Here is a 17,519-nt window from a genome sequence, read left to right as displayed (position 1 = left end):
ACCAATATTTATCCCTCAATCAACATAAAAAAACAGATTATCAGGTCATTATCACATTGCTATTTGTGGGAGTATGCTGTACGCAAATTGGCTGCCGCATTTCCTACATTACAACAGTGACTACACTTCAAAAAAGACTTCATTGGCTGTAAAGCACTTTGAGACGTCCAGTGGTCGTGAAAGGTGCTATATAAATGCAAGTCTTTCTTTCTTTATTATTTACATAAATCAGCAAGATATTGCGTTAATCTGATTTGAATGACTACTGGTGTGGTGGCATTATCAACATAGAGCATCTCTTGCTCATTAAAATACCCTCAATTATTCAAAATAGAAATACTTTACTGAAATCCTTTATTCCAGGACAAATACCTTTATTGGATTCACTACGAGCTTCACTTTCACAAACCAAGGTGCTCGTTTCTATTCTGATCTTTTGAACTGAAACAGTCTCTTCCTTAGCTGAAGCAGTTTCCTCAGTGATGCCTCGGAAAACTTCATCTTCAGCCACTTCAAAATGGGACACAATCTGTGACGGGGTTTTTTGATTCTGAAATGCAGAATGTAAGAGTGAAAATGTACCTCACAGCACCTGAAGTAGACAATAGCTGCCTCAGGACTCCCTGTATTACAAGTCAAAGCAGTTGTCTATTGTTCCTCTCCATTAGTTATTGTAGGATATTTAATAAACGGAGCTTCCCAATTACCCAACTTGGGAAATGCAGTTGCTCCCCAGTGTAGTGCTGAGTCACACATATCAGATAGTTCCCTTGTTTGATACTGTACTGTACTGATACTGATCTCAGCAAATGTAGTAAACCTATTAAATTAACCTCAGCACCCTTTTGCAAGGGAGGGAATAAAATTAGCCAGGATTCCCAATGATTGCTAACTAATCATCACTTCTGGAAAGGTCTGTGTGCGTGTATATGAAAACAGGATTGACCTTCTCCAACAATGAGAGCCTAACGCATGAAGAACAGCTATTTAGCAAATACCAACAGGGCTGCCCATTAAGTCTGGACAGACTAAGGAAACATATCTACTCATGAATCAGTGCCTTCAGGAAAATGGGAGAGGAGGAGATTCGACACATATTTTCACTCCTTCACCTCTGGTCTTCCCACACCACACACAATCCCTAAAAGAGAGGTAATATTTGACAGTGCCTAAACACTAACATTGAATTTCAGCTGATGTAAACAAGCAGCTGGAAACAATGATCTTCATTCTGTGGAACATGGAATTATCTTTCCTAACTTTAGCACATCCATTCCACCAGCTGTGTTTCTGAAGGCTGCACACAGAAATTTAGAATACAAAAAAATGAGAGATAAGGTATTAACTGTATGAATAAGTACCTATCAGCTATGATACTTGCCTTCATCGTTTTCTCCTTGCTCTCCTGAAGCAATTGTATTACAGTTCTAAAGGTACTAATTGTTCTCCTGTGCCTTGTCCATGTGTCTGGATAGCAAGTATTGGCAGGCAACTCAAGATTCAGGAGGCACCAAAGCACAGCTTGATGATGGTCTCCTCTAACTCTACACACATGTACTTTTTCAGCAGAGCTCAAAACACAGCAATCAAGAGCAGGGACCCTGGCTAATTTTATTTCTGGGAACTCTGAGGCCCAGTGGAGTTGCCCCATTGCCAAATCTCAGCACAGAGCAAGAATCAAAATTGAATTTTTCTGGGCATGTCGTACCACACATGGAGAAAAGTATTTTAGATTCAAACCACTTTGCACACAGAACATTCTTCTTGAAGTAAAAGCTAATTGCTCGTTCATGAAGCATCATAGCTACAGAAGGTTAGTCAGAGACAAGAGCCCACGAGAGGAAATCAATGGAGGATCTAGAAGCAGATACAATTTTCTTTAAACTTTCTGCCATGCTTGTCACCAAAATTAAGGGCTGCCTGCGTCACTGGACATTTTGCCCCTCAAATCTAGTTCCTAACATGAGAATTGCAATTCTTGATTACAACGACAGGAAGAGGAACCTTGAAATGTTAGTACAGCAGCAGTGACCAAGGAGTTTTGTCTTCATGAACGAGATAGATCCATATTATGGAGCCTCATGGGCAACATATCAAATTGACGTCCATGTTCCGATTAATTTGCAGTTATTTCAAGTTGCTGATTTTCACAGATTTTGGGATGCTGGTGGAGGATTTATCCACCAACAGCACTAAGAGACCTTTCCAACTCTCCAGGCCATGAATTTCAAGGACAAATAACCAAGTATGAAATATAAATAAAAATAGAACCAAGTTGCCGGCACCATGGACTGTAAATTGGGCTCTCATGCAGCAGAATGAAAAAGAAAAATTGTTTAATATAAATCTGAGATAAAGACAGAAAAGGCTGGAAGTGTGTAGCAGCTCAATTTGTGTCTGAAGGAGAAAGACTGGTTAATGTTTGGGTGGGAACTTGTATCGGTATATCCTTTAGATGCTGACAGGCCTGCCGTGATTATCTAGCAGATTGTTTGAATTTTGACATATTAGTCTGATAAGAATTTCTGTTCACTTTGAATTACCTTTCTGGTATTCTCGTTCTTAGTCTTCTTCGTATCTTCATTGTTAAAGAGAGGCTTAAAGAATCTGAACTCTTAAAAAAAGAAAGACATCAGTGTGATTGAGATAATCTCAGATTTCAGTTTATTTATGTTAACAGCATGAAGATTCTAAAAATATCTTGTTTATTCAGGCCCAAAAAAGAATCAACATATTATGCAGATAAAAAGTAAAGAAAAATTACACATGTATAAGGGAAAATGTGATCAGACAATTTACTTATATTTCCAGCTCTCCAAAACTTCAAACTAACTGCCTGCTGACAAAAAATATGTACTAGTTGCTGGACAAACTGGTTATATTCAGGGTGTTAAAAAAGCACATTTAATACTTTACCAAAGAAAACACATTCAATTTACTTGGTGGGTTTTTCACAAGAAGTTTAGGCGTCCACTCCTCATCCGAGTCACTAGAAACATACACACGGGGTTGGTGCCCACTGCTAGGTCTTGATATGAACGCTGGATCTGGTACATTCAATCCTGTGAAAATTAAAATATTCCAATCATCTACAGTTGATAATTGCCTGTATTTAATTTGACTTAACTTACTAACGTAAGGCATCTGTTGAATCGAACCATTTTAGAATAATATCAGGTAAGAGCAGCACAGAGGCTTTCCTTTCATCAATGGCATCTGGATGTAAATCCAGCCCAGACTGATCAGACGAAAAGGAGCTTCTTTGTTATGTTGGGGAGCTGGGAGTACAGCACTCAGACCCATGCCCTCTAAGAGCCTTGTTCTCCCAGATTTTTATGCCACTGACCCCTATTGGACCCATTGGAGAGTCCAAAGGAAGGAGATTTACATTTGTGATAGCTGACGGTCACTCTCAGTACCGAGGGAAAGGAAGGTCCTTGATGGCATCTGAGATGTAGAGCTTTCCTCCCTTATTCCAATATTTACTGTTTTTATTTTTCATTTAGTTTTAATGACAATCATTTAGTAGTTTTGTACAAAAAGTGGGGGAAAAGCCACACAGGTACAACAGGAGGTGTTCTGATAGTGAGGTGAGATCAGGATCAGCTGCGCAGTCCCCCATATCACAAGCCTACATACAGACAGGATTTTTTCAAAGCAAGTAAATTAATATTCAGTGAATCACAGGTTGGCGGCGCTGCATTTCCTGATATGTGTTCCTAATGTGTGCCAGCAGTTGTGAGATGGAAAATCCCACCCAAAATGTCTAACCACATATGAGGAGAATATCCACTTGGGAGTAATATTGGAAGAATTGTATGGCAGTACGAATCAGAGTGTTCAGGAGAGGAAGAGAGAAATGTTGAAAGCAAGAAAATAATTTATCTTGTAAAACATACTGCAAGCATGGTTTCATAATTCTGCTGCACTTTCTTATAACGGATGTCGACCCATTCACTTAGCTCTGCCCAATCATCTTTGGAAAGATAAACGGCAATGTCTTTCAGCTTCTCTAGAATCTGGAGACATAAAATGAATGTAATTTCTGATACATCTAGGCATTTTATCTGTAATTTTCACAAACTACTATTGTAAGATTAGCTACCCTGTCAGATCTGCCAATCTTTAAAAGAATATCCTCCACACCACTTGAATGGGCCGGCACAGCCAGCCTTTATTGGAAGCCATCAATATCGTGGCAGCATGATGTTGAAATGTCTTGAAGGAAAGTTGTCTCAAGACCTTCTACAATCAGTGTTGAGGCTACCATGCTCCAGAGGATGTATGGAAAGGCAAAACAAAATGGCTAAAAATGCTCCCACACACCATCCCCTTTTCTAAATTATTCTTCCTCACCTTCTTTAAGCTCACATGCAACATTCCATAGCCAATTGTACACAAAAACCTTACAGCAGGTTTTTTGGTACTGCTGTTTTTGAGCCAGTTGTTCAAGGACACCCATAGTGAAAGCCTCCGATTCCTCCCCCTCAGTGTGACATTATCCACACTCACCCAAACGTCATAGTTGAGATCAGTCTGGTTACTTCAAGGTACACAGCAAAAGACCATTCAGCAAGCTTCACCATGTTGTTAACTATGGTAGATCTACTCTTTTAACCTAATTTTCCCCATAATTCTCCATTCAATTAATATCCATACAACCCAAGTATCTATCCCCTTTTAAATACCTGAATAAATTCTGCATCAATGGCCTCCTGTTGTAGTGCACTCCACATTCCCACAGTATTTTCTATTAATAATTTTCTCCTGGATTAACTTTTCAAAAGCTTAGTTTTAATTTTAAATAGATGTCCCTTTATTACAGATTTGCCGATTGGAAAAATAACGCTTGGAAATCAGCTATCTTGTCAATTCCCTTTTTTATTTTTACTCAGGATGTGGTCAGTGCTAACAAGACCATCTTTAATGCCCGTCCCCAGTTGCATTGAGAAGCTGGTGGTGGACCTTCCTTTTAAACACCTTGATCAGATCACTCCTCATGTTTTGGGAGATTTGCTCAGTCTCTGATCAGACCTAAGGTACTAAATGGAATAGAAAAGGCAAATCCACAGCAGTACTTTCAGGTAAATTGTAACAAGACTAGGATAAACCTGGTAAAAGAGTTCAGAACTCAGGTCACAGAAAGAATTATCAGTACCTGAAATGGTCACCTGGGGAGGGTAGTAGAGGCAAAAACACTAAAATGAATTAATTTAAGCAGTTAGATATTGTGATAAGGGAATCTTAAGTTTCTACTGGAAGGATAACTTCGATGGGCCAAATGGTCACCCTGATCAATATTAATGTTAGTGATCCAATCTAAACACTGGGGAACTCAGCCACTCCCTACTGACAGTATTAATGTGATTGGTATCTTTTGGGACTGAGCAGCTGAATCTTCCCCATCTCAAGTTGCAAACAATACATTTCTCCAGCATTTTCTTTCTGGTTTCCATTTGAAATCTGCCCTCATCTCACCTCCGATTTGCTCTTCTCAGACATGGCCTTGCCCTCTTCAGTATCTTCCCTGTCACTCTGAGTTTTGCCCATCCCTTCCTGAGGTTGGCCACCTTATTTACTCAACTTTTCCCTCGGATTTTTGTGCCCTTGTCGATCCCTCAGTCTGTTTAATGGTTTTGCCCCCGGGTCGATAATTCCTTCCTTTTTTCTGTCACCTCACGGGGCTAAAATGAAGTCGAATCTGAGTGAAAGACTTTCCTGTCAGCAGCAGTGTTTAGTTTATGTGGCACTAATATCTGAAGCAGTCTTTTCTTCTGACTTTCCCTCAGACTAACACGACCTGAGTCTCTTTCTGACTAACAGTAACCTGCCAGCTCCTGCTTTTTCCTCAGGATATTTTAGTTCCTTTTGTCGTCAGAAATTATTTGTGACCGGATTTTTTTTAGCTGTAATCCCTCAGCATTTGCTGTACAGTGTGCAATGAGTGAGAATGTGTTTTCCCCGCCCGACCTGTGAAAGGCCCGCCCAGCCACACATCTCCTCCCCCTCCTGCAGCCTCCCGCTTTCTCCCCGTTGCCCGGCGACGCCGCCTCTATTTATAGCCCCGCCTCCCCCGGGGGCGGGGCCAACAGAAGGGCGACACGTGGGCGGCGCTGCGGCCAATAAGAGCGCTGCGGCTGAGGGTTGAGCAGGGCGCGAGCACCGGCGTGAGGAGACAGCCCACCTCACGCGCCCAGGGAGGCCGAGCGCACGCCCTTTGAACCAAGGCCCAAAGACAAAGGGCGGGAATAAGACCCCGCGGGGCCTCGTGTTTGCGTCGCAGCGCCAGGCCCAGCCCGGCCCCCCGGGTGAGCGGGGCGACTGTCCGCCACCTTGCTGAAGGATTTCTCCCCGGTGACAGGCCCGGGTTACCCTGGCAACCGGCCGCAATCTTGGTGAAGGAAGGCGGGACTTGTCCCCGCGCCGCTAAATGCAAAGCTTAAGCACGCCACTCAAGCCAAAATCAAAACAGGCATCAATTGCTTAAACTATCGTGATCTGAGACTTCTCCCCACTTAAACTATCGTGATCTGAGACTTCTCCCCACCCCGCCTTGCACCGTTGCCAAGTTTATGCGCTTGTGTATGGGCCAACCAGTCCCCATAGCAACGGGGTGCACTTGTGCGACGTGCAGATGGGCTTCAACGTTCCTATTGTGAGTTTAGCAGCAGCACATTTAAGTGAGACCTGCAAAGAAATGACACTTTTGGTTAACAAACTAGCCCAAAAATTAGGCACCTGCCCAAAGCCATTTTTCCCCACACAGCAAGAAAAAACCTAACCTAATTGTCTTGCCAAATCTGGCAACACTGACCCCAACCTAGTGCCATCAAATCCCAGGCTCATCCACTCCACACTACAAAATCCAGGTTGCTTGTCCCTATATTACTAAAACCCAGGACCTCCCCCTTACCAGTGCTGCTAATCAATTAGGTACCGACTACTATCTTGCCGTGTATCCTGGACTTTAAAAAATAGTAAAAATTGAGAGCATAGGTAAAGGTACATATAATAAAGAACACTGTTTTATAGTTTTTCATGGAAAACTGCAAATTCAATCCCCAAAGTACTGGTAAAAATCCCAGAAGACCATGTAATGAAATCACTCTTTGACTTATTTATTCACTAAGTTGGTGTCTCTGATATACTACATGGCATACTATTCCTGTTGTTAAAAAACTCTGATTTACTTTGAGCAACACCATAGAAATGGAACAGGAGTAGGCCAGTTAGCCCCTCGAGCCTGTTCTGGCATTTAATGAGATAATGGCTGATCTGTGACCTAACTCCATATACCTGCCTTTGCCTTTGGAGGTGGGGGTGTTCCCATGCTCCTGCTACCCTTGTCCTGCTAGGTGGGAGAGGTCGCCGGTTTGGGAGGTGCTGCCGAAGGAGCCTTGGTGAGTTGCTGCAGTGCATCTTGTAGATGGTACACACTGCAGTCACGGTATGCCGGTGGTGGAGGGAGTGAATGTTTAAGGTGGTGGATGGGTTGTGAATGAAACGGGCTACTTTGTCCTGGATGGTGTCGAGCTTCTTGAGTGTTGTTGGAGCTGTACTCATCAAGGCAAGTGGAGAGTATTCTATCACACTCCTCGCACACAGGGGCTGTAGAACTGGAAAGCAGAGGGAGTTAGAGAGTGGGAGAGGGGCAATGATATGGTGCAATGTGTAAGGATTTCAGGAGAGGGAGTGTGTGTGTGGGACAGGAATGTACAGCTTTTGGGGGAAACACGAGAGGAAAGATTGTTCCATACGAACTAGAATTTTCTGTTCTGAATTTCTGTCCTGTACTTACAGTGATGACTTTTGTCATCTCCTTTTTCAGGGTATTAGAAGGGGAGGATTTGCAGACAAGAAACTCAAACCAAACATCATGCCAAGTTCTGACAGTCACTCGATTCATCAGGACCTGAATATCATCGGCCTTTGAATGCGGAAGGAGAAATCTTTCCCTGTTCTTGTGTGCGGGAAAGGATTTTAAACATTATTGTGACTGGGAAAGCACTGAGACCCATTCACACTTGAGTGAGAATGTTCCACTGCACAGACTGTTTAAAGAGCTTTAACCAGCTACACAGCCTGAAAAACCTTCACACCATTCACAGCGGGAAGAAACCGTACGTGTGTTCTGTGTGTGGACGAGGCTTCAACCGATCGTCCAACCAGGAGAGACAGATGGACCATGGAGAAACTGTGGGAATGTGGGGACTGATAGAAGGGATTCAATTATCCATCTGAGATGCAAATTCATCAACGCAGACACACTGGGGAGAGACTGTTCACCTGCTCCGTATGTGGGATGGGATTCAGCCGGTCATCCATCCTGCTGAAACACCAGTGAGTTCACACTGATGAGCGACCGTTCAGTTGCTTTCACTGTGGGAAGAGATTCAGTCATCCCACCTCATTGAACACCAGCATGTTCAGACTGGAGCAAATCCGTTCACCTGCTCCATGTGCGAAGGGATTCACAAGGTCATTCAGTCTGTTGAAATACCAGCGAATTCGCTCTGAAAGCAAACCTTATAAAAGTTCTTGTAAGTATTGGTATGGATAGATTATGAAATAGAATACACTGGTTGACATAGAATTATTTCGATGTTAAGATAGAATAATTAGGGATTAAGTTAGGTTAAAACACACTCCAGATAGACACACATCTGCTGCTGAACATGGATGAGTGTGAAGATTGAATTTAATGCCAGCAGTGTGTCTGGAGGACTGCTGGGGAGAGTGGCCAGAGAATCAGTCCCTTTTGTAAAGGACATTGGAAGCTGTGAGGGTTTGAAGGTTACAGAAGCAGGTAATCAACACTCCTGTGTGGGAGTGTAAAGAACAAACTAATAGAGATTATTGGGCAAGCACAATGAATGATAACCAGCAGCTCACTGCCCCACTAAACCTGCAGCTCACTGCCCCACTAAACCAGCAACTCACTGCCCCATTAAACCAGCAGCTCACTTCCCCACTGGATCATAGTGTTACTGTGAGGGCTGTGGGGTATATCAGTGTGTTACAGTGAGGGGTGTGGGTATATCGGAGTGTTACAGTGAGGGGTTTGGGGTATATCGGAGTGTTATAGTGAGGGGTGTGGGGTATATCAGTGTTACAGTGAGGGGTGTGGGGTATATCAGTGTTACAGTGAGGGGTGTGAGGTATATCAGTGTTACAGTGATGGGTGTGGGGTACATCAGTGTTACAGTGAGGGGTGTGGGGTATATCGGAGTATTAAAGTGAGGGGTGTGGGGTATATCAGTGTTACAGTGAGGGGTGTGGGGTATATCAGTGTAACAGTGAGGGGTGTGGGGTATATCGGAGTGTTGCAGTGAGGGGTGTGGGGTATATCAGTGTTACAGTGAGGGGTGTGGGGTATATCGGAGTGTTACAGTGAGGGTGTGGGGTATATCGGAGTGTGACAGTGAGGGGTGTGGGGTATATCAGTGTTACAGTGAGGGGTGTGGGGTATATCGGTGTTACAGTGAGGGGCGTGGGGTATATCAGTGTTAGAATGAGGGGTCTGAGGTATATCACAGTGTTACAGTGAGGGGTGTCGGCTATATCAGTGTTACAGTGAGGGGTGTGGGGTATATCAGTGTTACAGTGAGGGGTGTGGGGTAGATCAGTGTTACAGTGAGGGGTGTGGGGAATATCGGAGTGTTACAGTGAGGGGTGTGGGGTATATCAGTGTTACAGTGACGGGTGTGGGGTATATCAGTGTTACAGTGAGGGGTGTGGGGTAGATCAGTGTTACAGTGAGGGGTGTGGGTATATCAGTGTTACAGTGAGGGGTGTGGGGTATATGAGTGTGCTAAAGTGAGTGGTGTGGGGTATATCAGTGTGACAGTGAGGGGTATGGGGTATATCAGTGTTACAGTGAGGGGTGTGGGGTGTATCAGTGTTAAATTGAGGGGTGTGGGATATATCAGTTTTACAGTGAGGGGTGTGGGGTATATCGGAGTGTTACAGTGAGGGGTGTGGGGTATATCAGTGTTACAGTGAGGGGTGTGGGGTATATCAGTGTTACAGTGATGGGTGTGGGGTATATCAGTGTTACAGTGAGGGGTGTGGGGTATATCAGTGTTACAGTGAGGGGTGTGGGATGTATCAGTGTTACAGTGAGCGGTGTCGGGTATATCAGTGTTACAGTGAGGGGGGTGAAATATATCAGTGTTACAGTGAGGGGTGTGGGGTATATCAGAGTGTTACAGTGAGGGGTGTGGGGTATATCAGTGTTACAGTGAGGGGTGTGGGTATATCGGAGTGTTACAGTGAGGGGCTTGGGGTATATCGGAGTGTTACATTGAGGGGTGTGGGGTATATCAGTGTTACACTGAGGTGTGTGGGGTATATCAGTGTTACAGTGAGGGGTGTGGGGTATATCAGTGTTACAGTGAGGGGTGTGGGGTATATCAGTGTTACAGTGAGGGGTGTGGGGAATATCGGAGTGTTACAGTGAGGGGTGTGGGGTATATCAGTGTTACAGTGACGGGTGTGGGGTATATCAGTGTTACAGTGAGGGGTGTGGAGTATATCAGTGTTACAGTGAGGGGTGTGGGGCCTATTGGAGTGTTGCAGTCAGGGGTGTGGGGTATATCAGTGTTACAGTGAGGGGTGTGGGGTATATCAGTGTAACAATGAGGGGTGTGGAGTATGTCAGTGTTACAGTGAGGGGTGTGGGGTATATCAGTGTTACAGTGAGGGGTGTGGGGTATATCAGTGATACACTGAGGGGTGTGGGGTATATCACAGTGCTACAGTGAGGGGTTTGGGGTATATCGGAGTGTTAATGTGAGGGGTGTGGGTTATATCAGGGTTACAGTGAGGGGTGTGGGGTCTATCAGTGTTACAGTGAGGGGTGTGGGGTATATCGGAGTGTTACAGTGAGGGGTGTGGGGTATATCAGTGTTACAGTGAGGGGTGTGGGGTATATCAGTGTTAGAGTGAGGGGTCTGGGGTATATCAGTGTTACAGTGAGGGGTGTGGGCTATATCAGTGTTACAGTGAGGGGTGTTGGGTATATTGGAGTGTTACAGCGAGGGGTGTTTGGTATATCAGTGTTACAGTGAGGGGTGTGGGGTATATCAGTGTTACAGTGAGGGGTGTGGGGTATATCAGTGTTACAGTGAGGGTTGTGGGGTATATCGGAGTGTTACAGTGAGGGGTGTGGGGCATATCAGTGTTATAGTGAGGGGTGTGGGGTATATCGGAGTGTTACAGTGAGGCTGTGGGGTATATTGGAGTGTGACAGTGAGGGGTGTGGGGTATATCAGTGTTACAGTGAGGGGTGTTGGGTATATTGGAGTGTTACAGTGAGGGGTGTTTGGTATATCAGTGTTACAGTGAGGCTGTGGGGTATATTGGAGTGTGACAGTGAGGGGTGTGGGGTATATCAGTGTTACAGTGAGGGGTGTTGGGTATATTGGAGTGTTACAGTGAGGGGTGTTTGGTATATCAGTGTTACAGTGAGGGGTGTGGGGTATATCAGTGTTACAGTGAGGGGCGTCGGGTATATCAGTGTTACAGTGAGGGGTGTGGGGTATATCAGTGTTACAGTGAGGGGTGTGGGGTATATCAGTGTTAAAGTGAGTGGTGTGGGGTATATCAAAGTGTTACAGTGAGGGGTGTGGGGTATATCAGTGTTACAGTGAGGGGTGTGGGGTATATCAGTGTTAGTGAGTGGTGTGGACAACATCAGTGTTACAGTGAGGGGTGTGGGGTTTTTCGGAGTGTTACAGTGAGGGGTGTGGGGTATATCAGTGTTACAGTGAGGGGTGTGGGGTATATCAGTGTTAAAGTGAGCGGTGTGGGGTATATCAGTGTTACAGTGAGGGGTGTGGGGTATATCAGTGTTACAGTGAGGGGTGTGGGGTATATCAGTGTGAAAGTGAGCGGTGTCGGGTATATCAGTGTTACAGTGAGGGGTGTGGGGTATATCAGAGTTACACTGTGGGGTGTGGCGCATATCAGTGTTAGAGTGAGGGGTGTGGGGTATATCGGAGTGTTACAGTGAGGGGTGTGGGGTATATCAGTGTTACAGTGAGGGGTGTGGGGTATATCAGTGTTACAGTGAGGGGTGTGGGGTATATCAGTGTTACAGTGAGGGGTATGGGGTATATCAGTGTTACAGTGAGGGGTGTGGTGTATATCGGAGTGTTACAGTGAGGGGTGTGGGGTATATCAGCGTTACAGTGAGGGGCGTCGGGTATATAAGTGTTACAATGAGGGGTGTGGGGTATATCAGTGTTACAGTGAGGAGTGTCGGGTATATCAGTGTTGCAGTGAGGGGTGTGGGTTATATCAGTGTTACAGTGAGGGGTTTGGGGTATATCAGTGTTACAGTGAGGGGTGTGGGGTATATCAGTGTAACAGTGAGAGGTGTCGGGTATATCAGTGTTACAGTGAGGGGTGTGGGGGAAATCGGAGTGTTGCATTGAAGTGTGTGGGGTATATCAGTGTTACAGTGAGGGGTGTGGGGTATATCAATGTTAAAGTGAGTGGTGTGGGGTATATCAGTGTTACAGTGAGGGGTGTGGGGTATATCAGTGTTACACTGAGGGTTGTGGGTTATATAAGTGTTACAGTGAGGGGTTTGGGGTATATCAGTGTAACAGTGAGGGGTGTGGGGTATATCAGTGTTACAGTGAGAAGTGTGGGGTATATCAGTGTTAGAGAGAGGTGTGTGGGGTATATCAGTGTTACAGTGAGGGGTGTGGGGTATATCAGTGTTACACTGAGGGGTGTGGGGTATATCAGTGTTACAGTGAGGGGTGTGGGGTATATCGGAATGTTACAGCGAGGGGTGTGGGTTATATCAAGGTTACAGTGAGGGGTGTGGGGTATATCAGTGTTACAGTGAGGGGTGTGGGGTATATCAGTGTTACAGTGAGGGGTGTGGGGTATATCATTGTTACAGTGAGGGGTATATCAGTGTTACAGTGAGGGGTGTGGGGTATATCCGTGTTACAGTGAGGGGTGTGGGGTATATCAGTGTTACAGTGAGGGGTGTGGGGTATATCAGTGTTACAGTGGGGGGTGTGGGGTATACCGGAGTGTTACAGTGAGGGGTGTTTGGTATATCAGTGTTACAGTGAGGGGTGTGGGGTATATCAGTGTTACAGTGAGGGGCGTCGGGTATATCAGTGTTACAGTGAGGGGTGTGGGGTATATCAGTGTTACAGTGAGGGGTGTGGGGTACATCAGTGTTAAAGTGAGTGGTGTGGGGTATATCAAAGTGTTACAGTGAGGGGTGTGGGGTATATCAGTGTTACAGTGAGGGGTGTGGGGTATATCAGTGTTACAGTGAGGGGTGTGGACAATATCAGTGTTACAGTGAGGGGTGTGGGGTATTTCGGAGTGTTACAGTGATGGGTGTGGGGTATATCAGTGTTACAGTGAGGGGTGTGGGGTATATCAGTGTTAAAGTGAGGGGTGTGGGGTATATCAGTGTTACAGTGAGGGGTGTGAAATATATCTGTGTTACAGTGAGGGGTGTGGGTGATATCGGACTGTTACAGTGAGGGGTGTGGGGTATATCAGTGTTACAGTGAGTGGTGTGGGTATATCAGAGTGCTACAGTGAGGGGTTTGGGGTATATCGGAGTGTTACAGTGAGGGGTGTGGGGTATATCAGTGTTACAGTGAGGGGTGTCGGGTATATCAGTGTTACAGTGAGGGGTGTGGGGTATTTCAGTGTTACACTGAGGGGTGTGGGGCATATCAGTGTTACAGTGAGGGGTGTGGGGTATATCGGAGTGTTACAGTGAGGGGTGTGGGGTATATCAGTGTTACAGTGAGGGGTGTGGGCTATATCAGTGTTACAGTGAGGGGTGTTGGGTATATTGGAGTGTTACAGCGAGGGGTGTGGGGTAGATCAGTGTTACAGTGAGGGGTGTGGGTATATCAGTGTTACAGTGAGGGGTGTGGGGTATATGAGTGTGCTAAAGTGAGTGGTGTGGGGTATATCAGTGTGACAGTGAGGGGTATGGGGTATATCAGTGTTACAGTGAGGGGTGTGGGGTGTATCAGTGTTAAATTGAGGGGTGTGGGATATATCAGTTTTACAGTGAGGGGTGTGGGGTATATCGGAGTGTTACAGTGAGGGGTGTGGGGTATATCAGTGTTACAGTGATGGGTGTGGGGTATATCAGTGTTACAGTGAGGGGTGTGGGGTATATCAGTGTTACAGTGAGGGGTGTGGGATGTATCAGTGTTACAGTGAGCGGTGTTGGGTATATCAGTGTTACAGTGAGGGGGGTGAAATATATCAGTGTTACAGTGAGGGGTGTGGGGTATATCAGAGTGTTACAGTGAGGGGTGTGGGGTATATCAGTGTTACAGTGAGGGGTGTGGGTATATCGGAGTGTTACAGTGAGGGGCTTGGGGTATATCGGAGTGTTACATTGAGGGGTGTGGGGTATATCAGTGTTACACTGAGGTGTGTGGGGTATATCAGTGTTACAGTGAGGGGTGTGGGGTATATCAGTGTTACAGTGAGGGGTGTGGGGTATATCAGTGTTACAGTGAGGGGTGTGGGGAATATCGGAGTGTTACAGTGAGGGGTGTGGGGTATATCAGTGTTACAGTGACGGGTGTGGGGTATATCAGTGTTACAGTCAGGGGTGTGGGGTATATCAGTTTTACAGTGAGGGGTGTGGGGTATATCAGTGTAACAATGAGGGGTGTGGAGTATGTCAGTGTTACAGTGAGGGGTGTGGGGTATATCAGTGTTACAGTGAGGGGTGTGGGGTATATCAGTGATACACTGAGGGGTGTGGGGTATATCACAGTGCTACAGTGAGGGGTTTGGGGTATATCGGAGTGTTAATGTGAGGGGTGTGGGTTATATCAGGGTTACAGTGAGGGGTGTGGGGTCTATCAGTGTTACAGTGAGGGGTGTGGGGTATATCGGAGTGTTACAGTGAGGGGTGTGGGGTATATCAGTGTTACAGTGAGGGGTGTGGGGTATATCAGTGTTAGAGTGAGGGGTCTGGGGTATATCAGTGTTACAGTGAGGGGTGTGGGCTATATCAGTGTTACAGTGAGGGGTGTTGGGTATATTGGAGTGTTACAGCGAGGGGTGTTTGGTATATCAGTGTTACAGTGAGGGGTGTGGGGTATATCAGTGTTACAGTGAGGGGTGTGGGGTATATCAGTGTTACAGTGAGGGTTGTGGGGTATATCGGAGTGTTACAGTGAGGGGTGTGGGGCATATCAGTGTTATAGTGAGGGGTGTGGGGTATATCGGAGTGTTACAGTGAGGCTGTGGGGTATATTGGAGTGTGACAGTGAGGGGTGTGGGGTATATCAGTGTTACAGTGAGGGGTGTTGGGTATATTGGAGTGTTACAGTGAGGGGTGTTTGGTATATCAGTGTTACAGTGAGGCTGTGGGGTATATTGGAGTGTGACAGTGAGGGGTGTGGGGTATATCAGTGTTACAGTGAGGGGTGTTGGGTATATTGGAGTGTTACAGTGAGGGGTGTTTGGTATATCAGTGTTACAGTGAGGGGTGTGGGGTATATCAGTGTTACAGTGAGGGGCGTCGGGTATATCAGTGTTACAGTGAGGGGTGTGGGGTATATCAGTGTTACAGTGAGGGGTGTGGGGTATATCAGTGTTAAAGTGAGTGGTGTGGGGTATATCAAAGTGTTACAGTGAGGGGTGTGGGGTATATCAGTGTTACAGTGAGGGGTGTGGGGTATATCAGTGTTAGTGAGTGGTGTGGACAACATCAGTGTTACAGTGAGGGGTGTGGGGTTTTTCGGAGTGTTACAGTGAGGGGTGTGGGGTATATCAGTGTTACAGTGAGGGGTGTGGGGTATATCAGTGTTAAAGTGAGCGGTGTGGGGTATATCAGTGTTACAGTGAGGGGTGTGGGGTATATCAGTGTTACAGTGAGGGGTGTGGGGTATATCAGTGTGAAAGTGAGCGGTGTCGGGTATATCAGTGTTACAGTGAGGGGTGTGGGGTATATCAGAGTTACACTGTGGGGTGTGGCGCATATCAGTGTTAGAGTGAGGGGTGTGGGGTATATCGGAGTGTTACAGTGAGGGGTGTGGGGTATATCAGTGTTACAGTGAGGGGTGTGGGGTATATCAGTGTTACAGTGAGGGGTGTGGGGTATATCAGTGTTACAGTGAGGGGTATGGGGTATATCAGTGTTACAGTGAGGGGTGTGGTGTATATCGGAGTGTTACAGTGAGGGGTGTGGGGTATATCAGTGTTACAGTGAGGGGTGTGGGGTATATCAGCGTTACAGTGAGGGGCGTCGGGTATATAAGTGTTACAATGAGGGGTGTGGGGTATATCAGTGTTACAGTGAGGAGTGTCGGGTATATCAGTGTTGCAGTGAGGGGTGTGGGTTATATCAGTGTTACAGTGAGGGGTTTGGGGTATATCAGTGTTACAGTGAGGGGTGTGGGGTATATCAGTGTAACAGTGAGAGGTGTCGGGTATATCAGTGTTACAGTGAGGGGTGTGGGGGAAATCGGAGTGTTGCATTGAAGTGTGTGGGGTATATCAGTGTTACAGTGAGGGGTGTGGGGTATATCAATGTTAAAGTGAGTGGTGTGGGGTATATCAGTGTTACAGTGAGGGGTGTGGGGTATATCAGTGTTACACTGAGGGTTGTGGGTTATATAAGTGTTACAGTGAGGGGTTTGGGGTATATCAGTGTAACAGTGAGGGGTGTGGGGTATATCAGTGTTACAGTGAGAAGTGTGGGGTATATCAGTGTTAGAGAGAGGTGTGTGGGGTATATCAGTGTTACAGTGAGGGGTGTGGGGTATATCAGTGTTACACTGAGGGGTGTGGGGTATATCAGTGTTACAGTGAGGGGTGTGGGGTATATCGGAATGTTACAGCGAGGGGTGTGGGTTATATCAAGGTTACAGTGAGGGGTGTGGGGTATATCAGTGTTACAGTGAGGGGTGTGGGGTATATCAGTGTTACAGTGAGGGGTGTGGGGTATATCATTGTTACAGTGAGGGGTATATCAGTGTTACAGTGAGGGGTGTGGGGTATATCCGTGTTACAGTGAGGGGTGTGGGGTATATCAGTGTTACAGTGAGGGGTGTGGGGTATATCAGTGTTACAGTGGGGGGTGTGGGGTATACCGGAGTGTTACAGTGAGGGGTGTTTGGTATATCAGTGTTACAGTGAGGGGTGTGGGGTATATCAGTGTTACAGTGAGGGGCGTCGGGTATATCAGTGTTACAGTGAGGGGTGTGGGGTATATCAGTGTTACAGTGAGGGGTGTGGGGTACATCAGTGTTAAAGTGAGTGGTGTGTGGTATATCAAAGTGTTACAGTGAGGGGTGTGGGGTATATCAGTGTTACAGTGAGGGGTGTGGGGTATATCAGTGTTAGAGTGAGGGGTGTGGACAATATCAGTGTTACAGTGAGGGGTGTGGGGTATTTCGGAGTGTTACAGTGATGGGTGTGGGGTATATCAGTGTTACAGTGAGGGGTGTGGGGTATATCAGTGTTAAAGTGAGGGGTGTGGGGTATATCAGTGTTAC

General features: G+C 46.0%; 1 protein-coding gene across 1 annotated transcript in view; it reads right to left on the bottom strand.

Moving 5' to 3' along the window:
- The window catches only part of LOC147109843 (histone-lysine N-methyltransferase PRDM9-like), a 43,474-nt gene extending 37,924 nt beyond the window's left edge, over positions 1-5,550 (bottom strand). The window contains exons 1-4 of the mRNA XM_086002398.1: positions 5,479-5,550; positions 3,900-4,019; positions 2,544-2,612; positions 373-550 (exon numbers count right to left, since the gene is read on the bottom strand). Of these exons, the coding sequence (XP_085858524.1) occupies positions 373-550; positions 2,544-2,612; positions 3,900-4,019; positions 5,479-5,550 (439 nt within the window). The remainder of the gene's footprint in view (positions 1-372; positions 551-2,543; positions 2,613-3,899; positions 4,020-5,478) is intronic.
- Positions 5,551-17,519: the final 11,969 nt, after the last annotated feature.

The sequence above is a fragment of the Somniosus microcephalus genome, chromosome 12 (genome assembly GCF_052327205.1).
Source record: "Somniosus microcephalus isolate GS21.2 chromosome 12, FLI_Smic_1.0, whole genome shotgun sequence".
NCBI lineage: Eukaryota > Metazoa > Chordata > Chondrichthyes > Squaliformes > Somniosidae > Somniosus > Somniosus microcephalus.
This window is presented reverse-complemented; position numbering and strand designations above follow the sequence as displayed.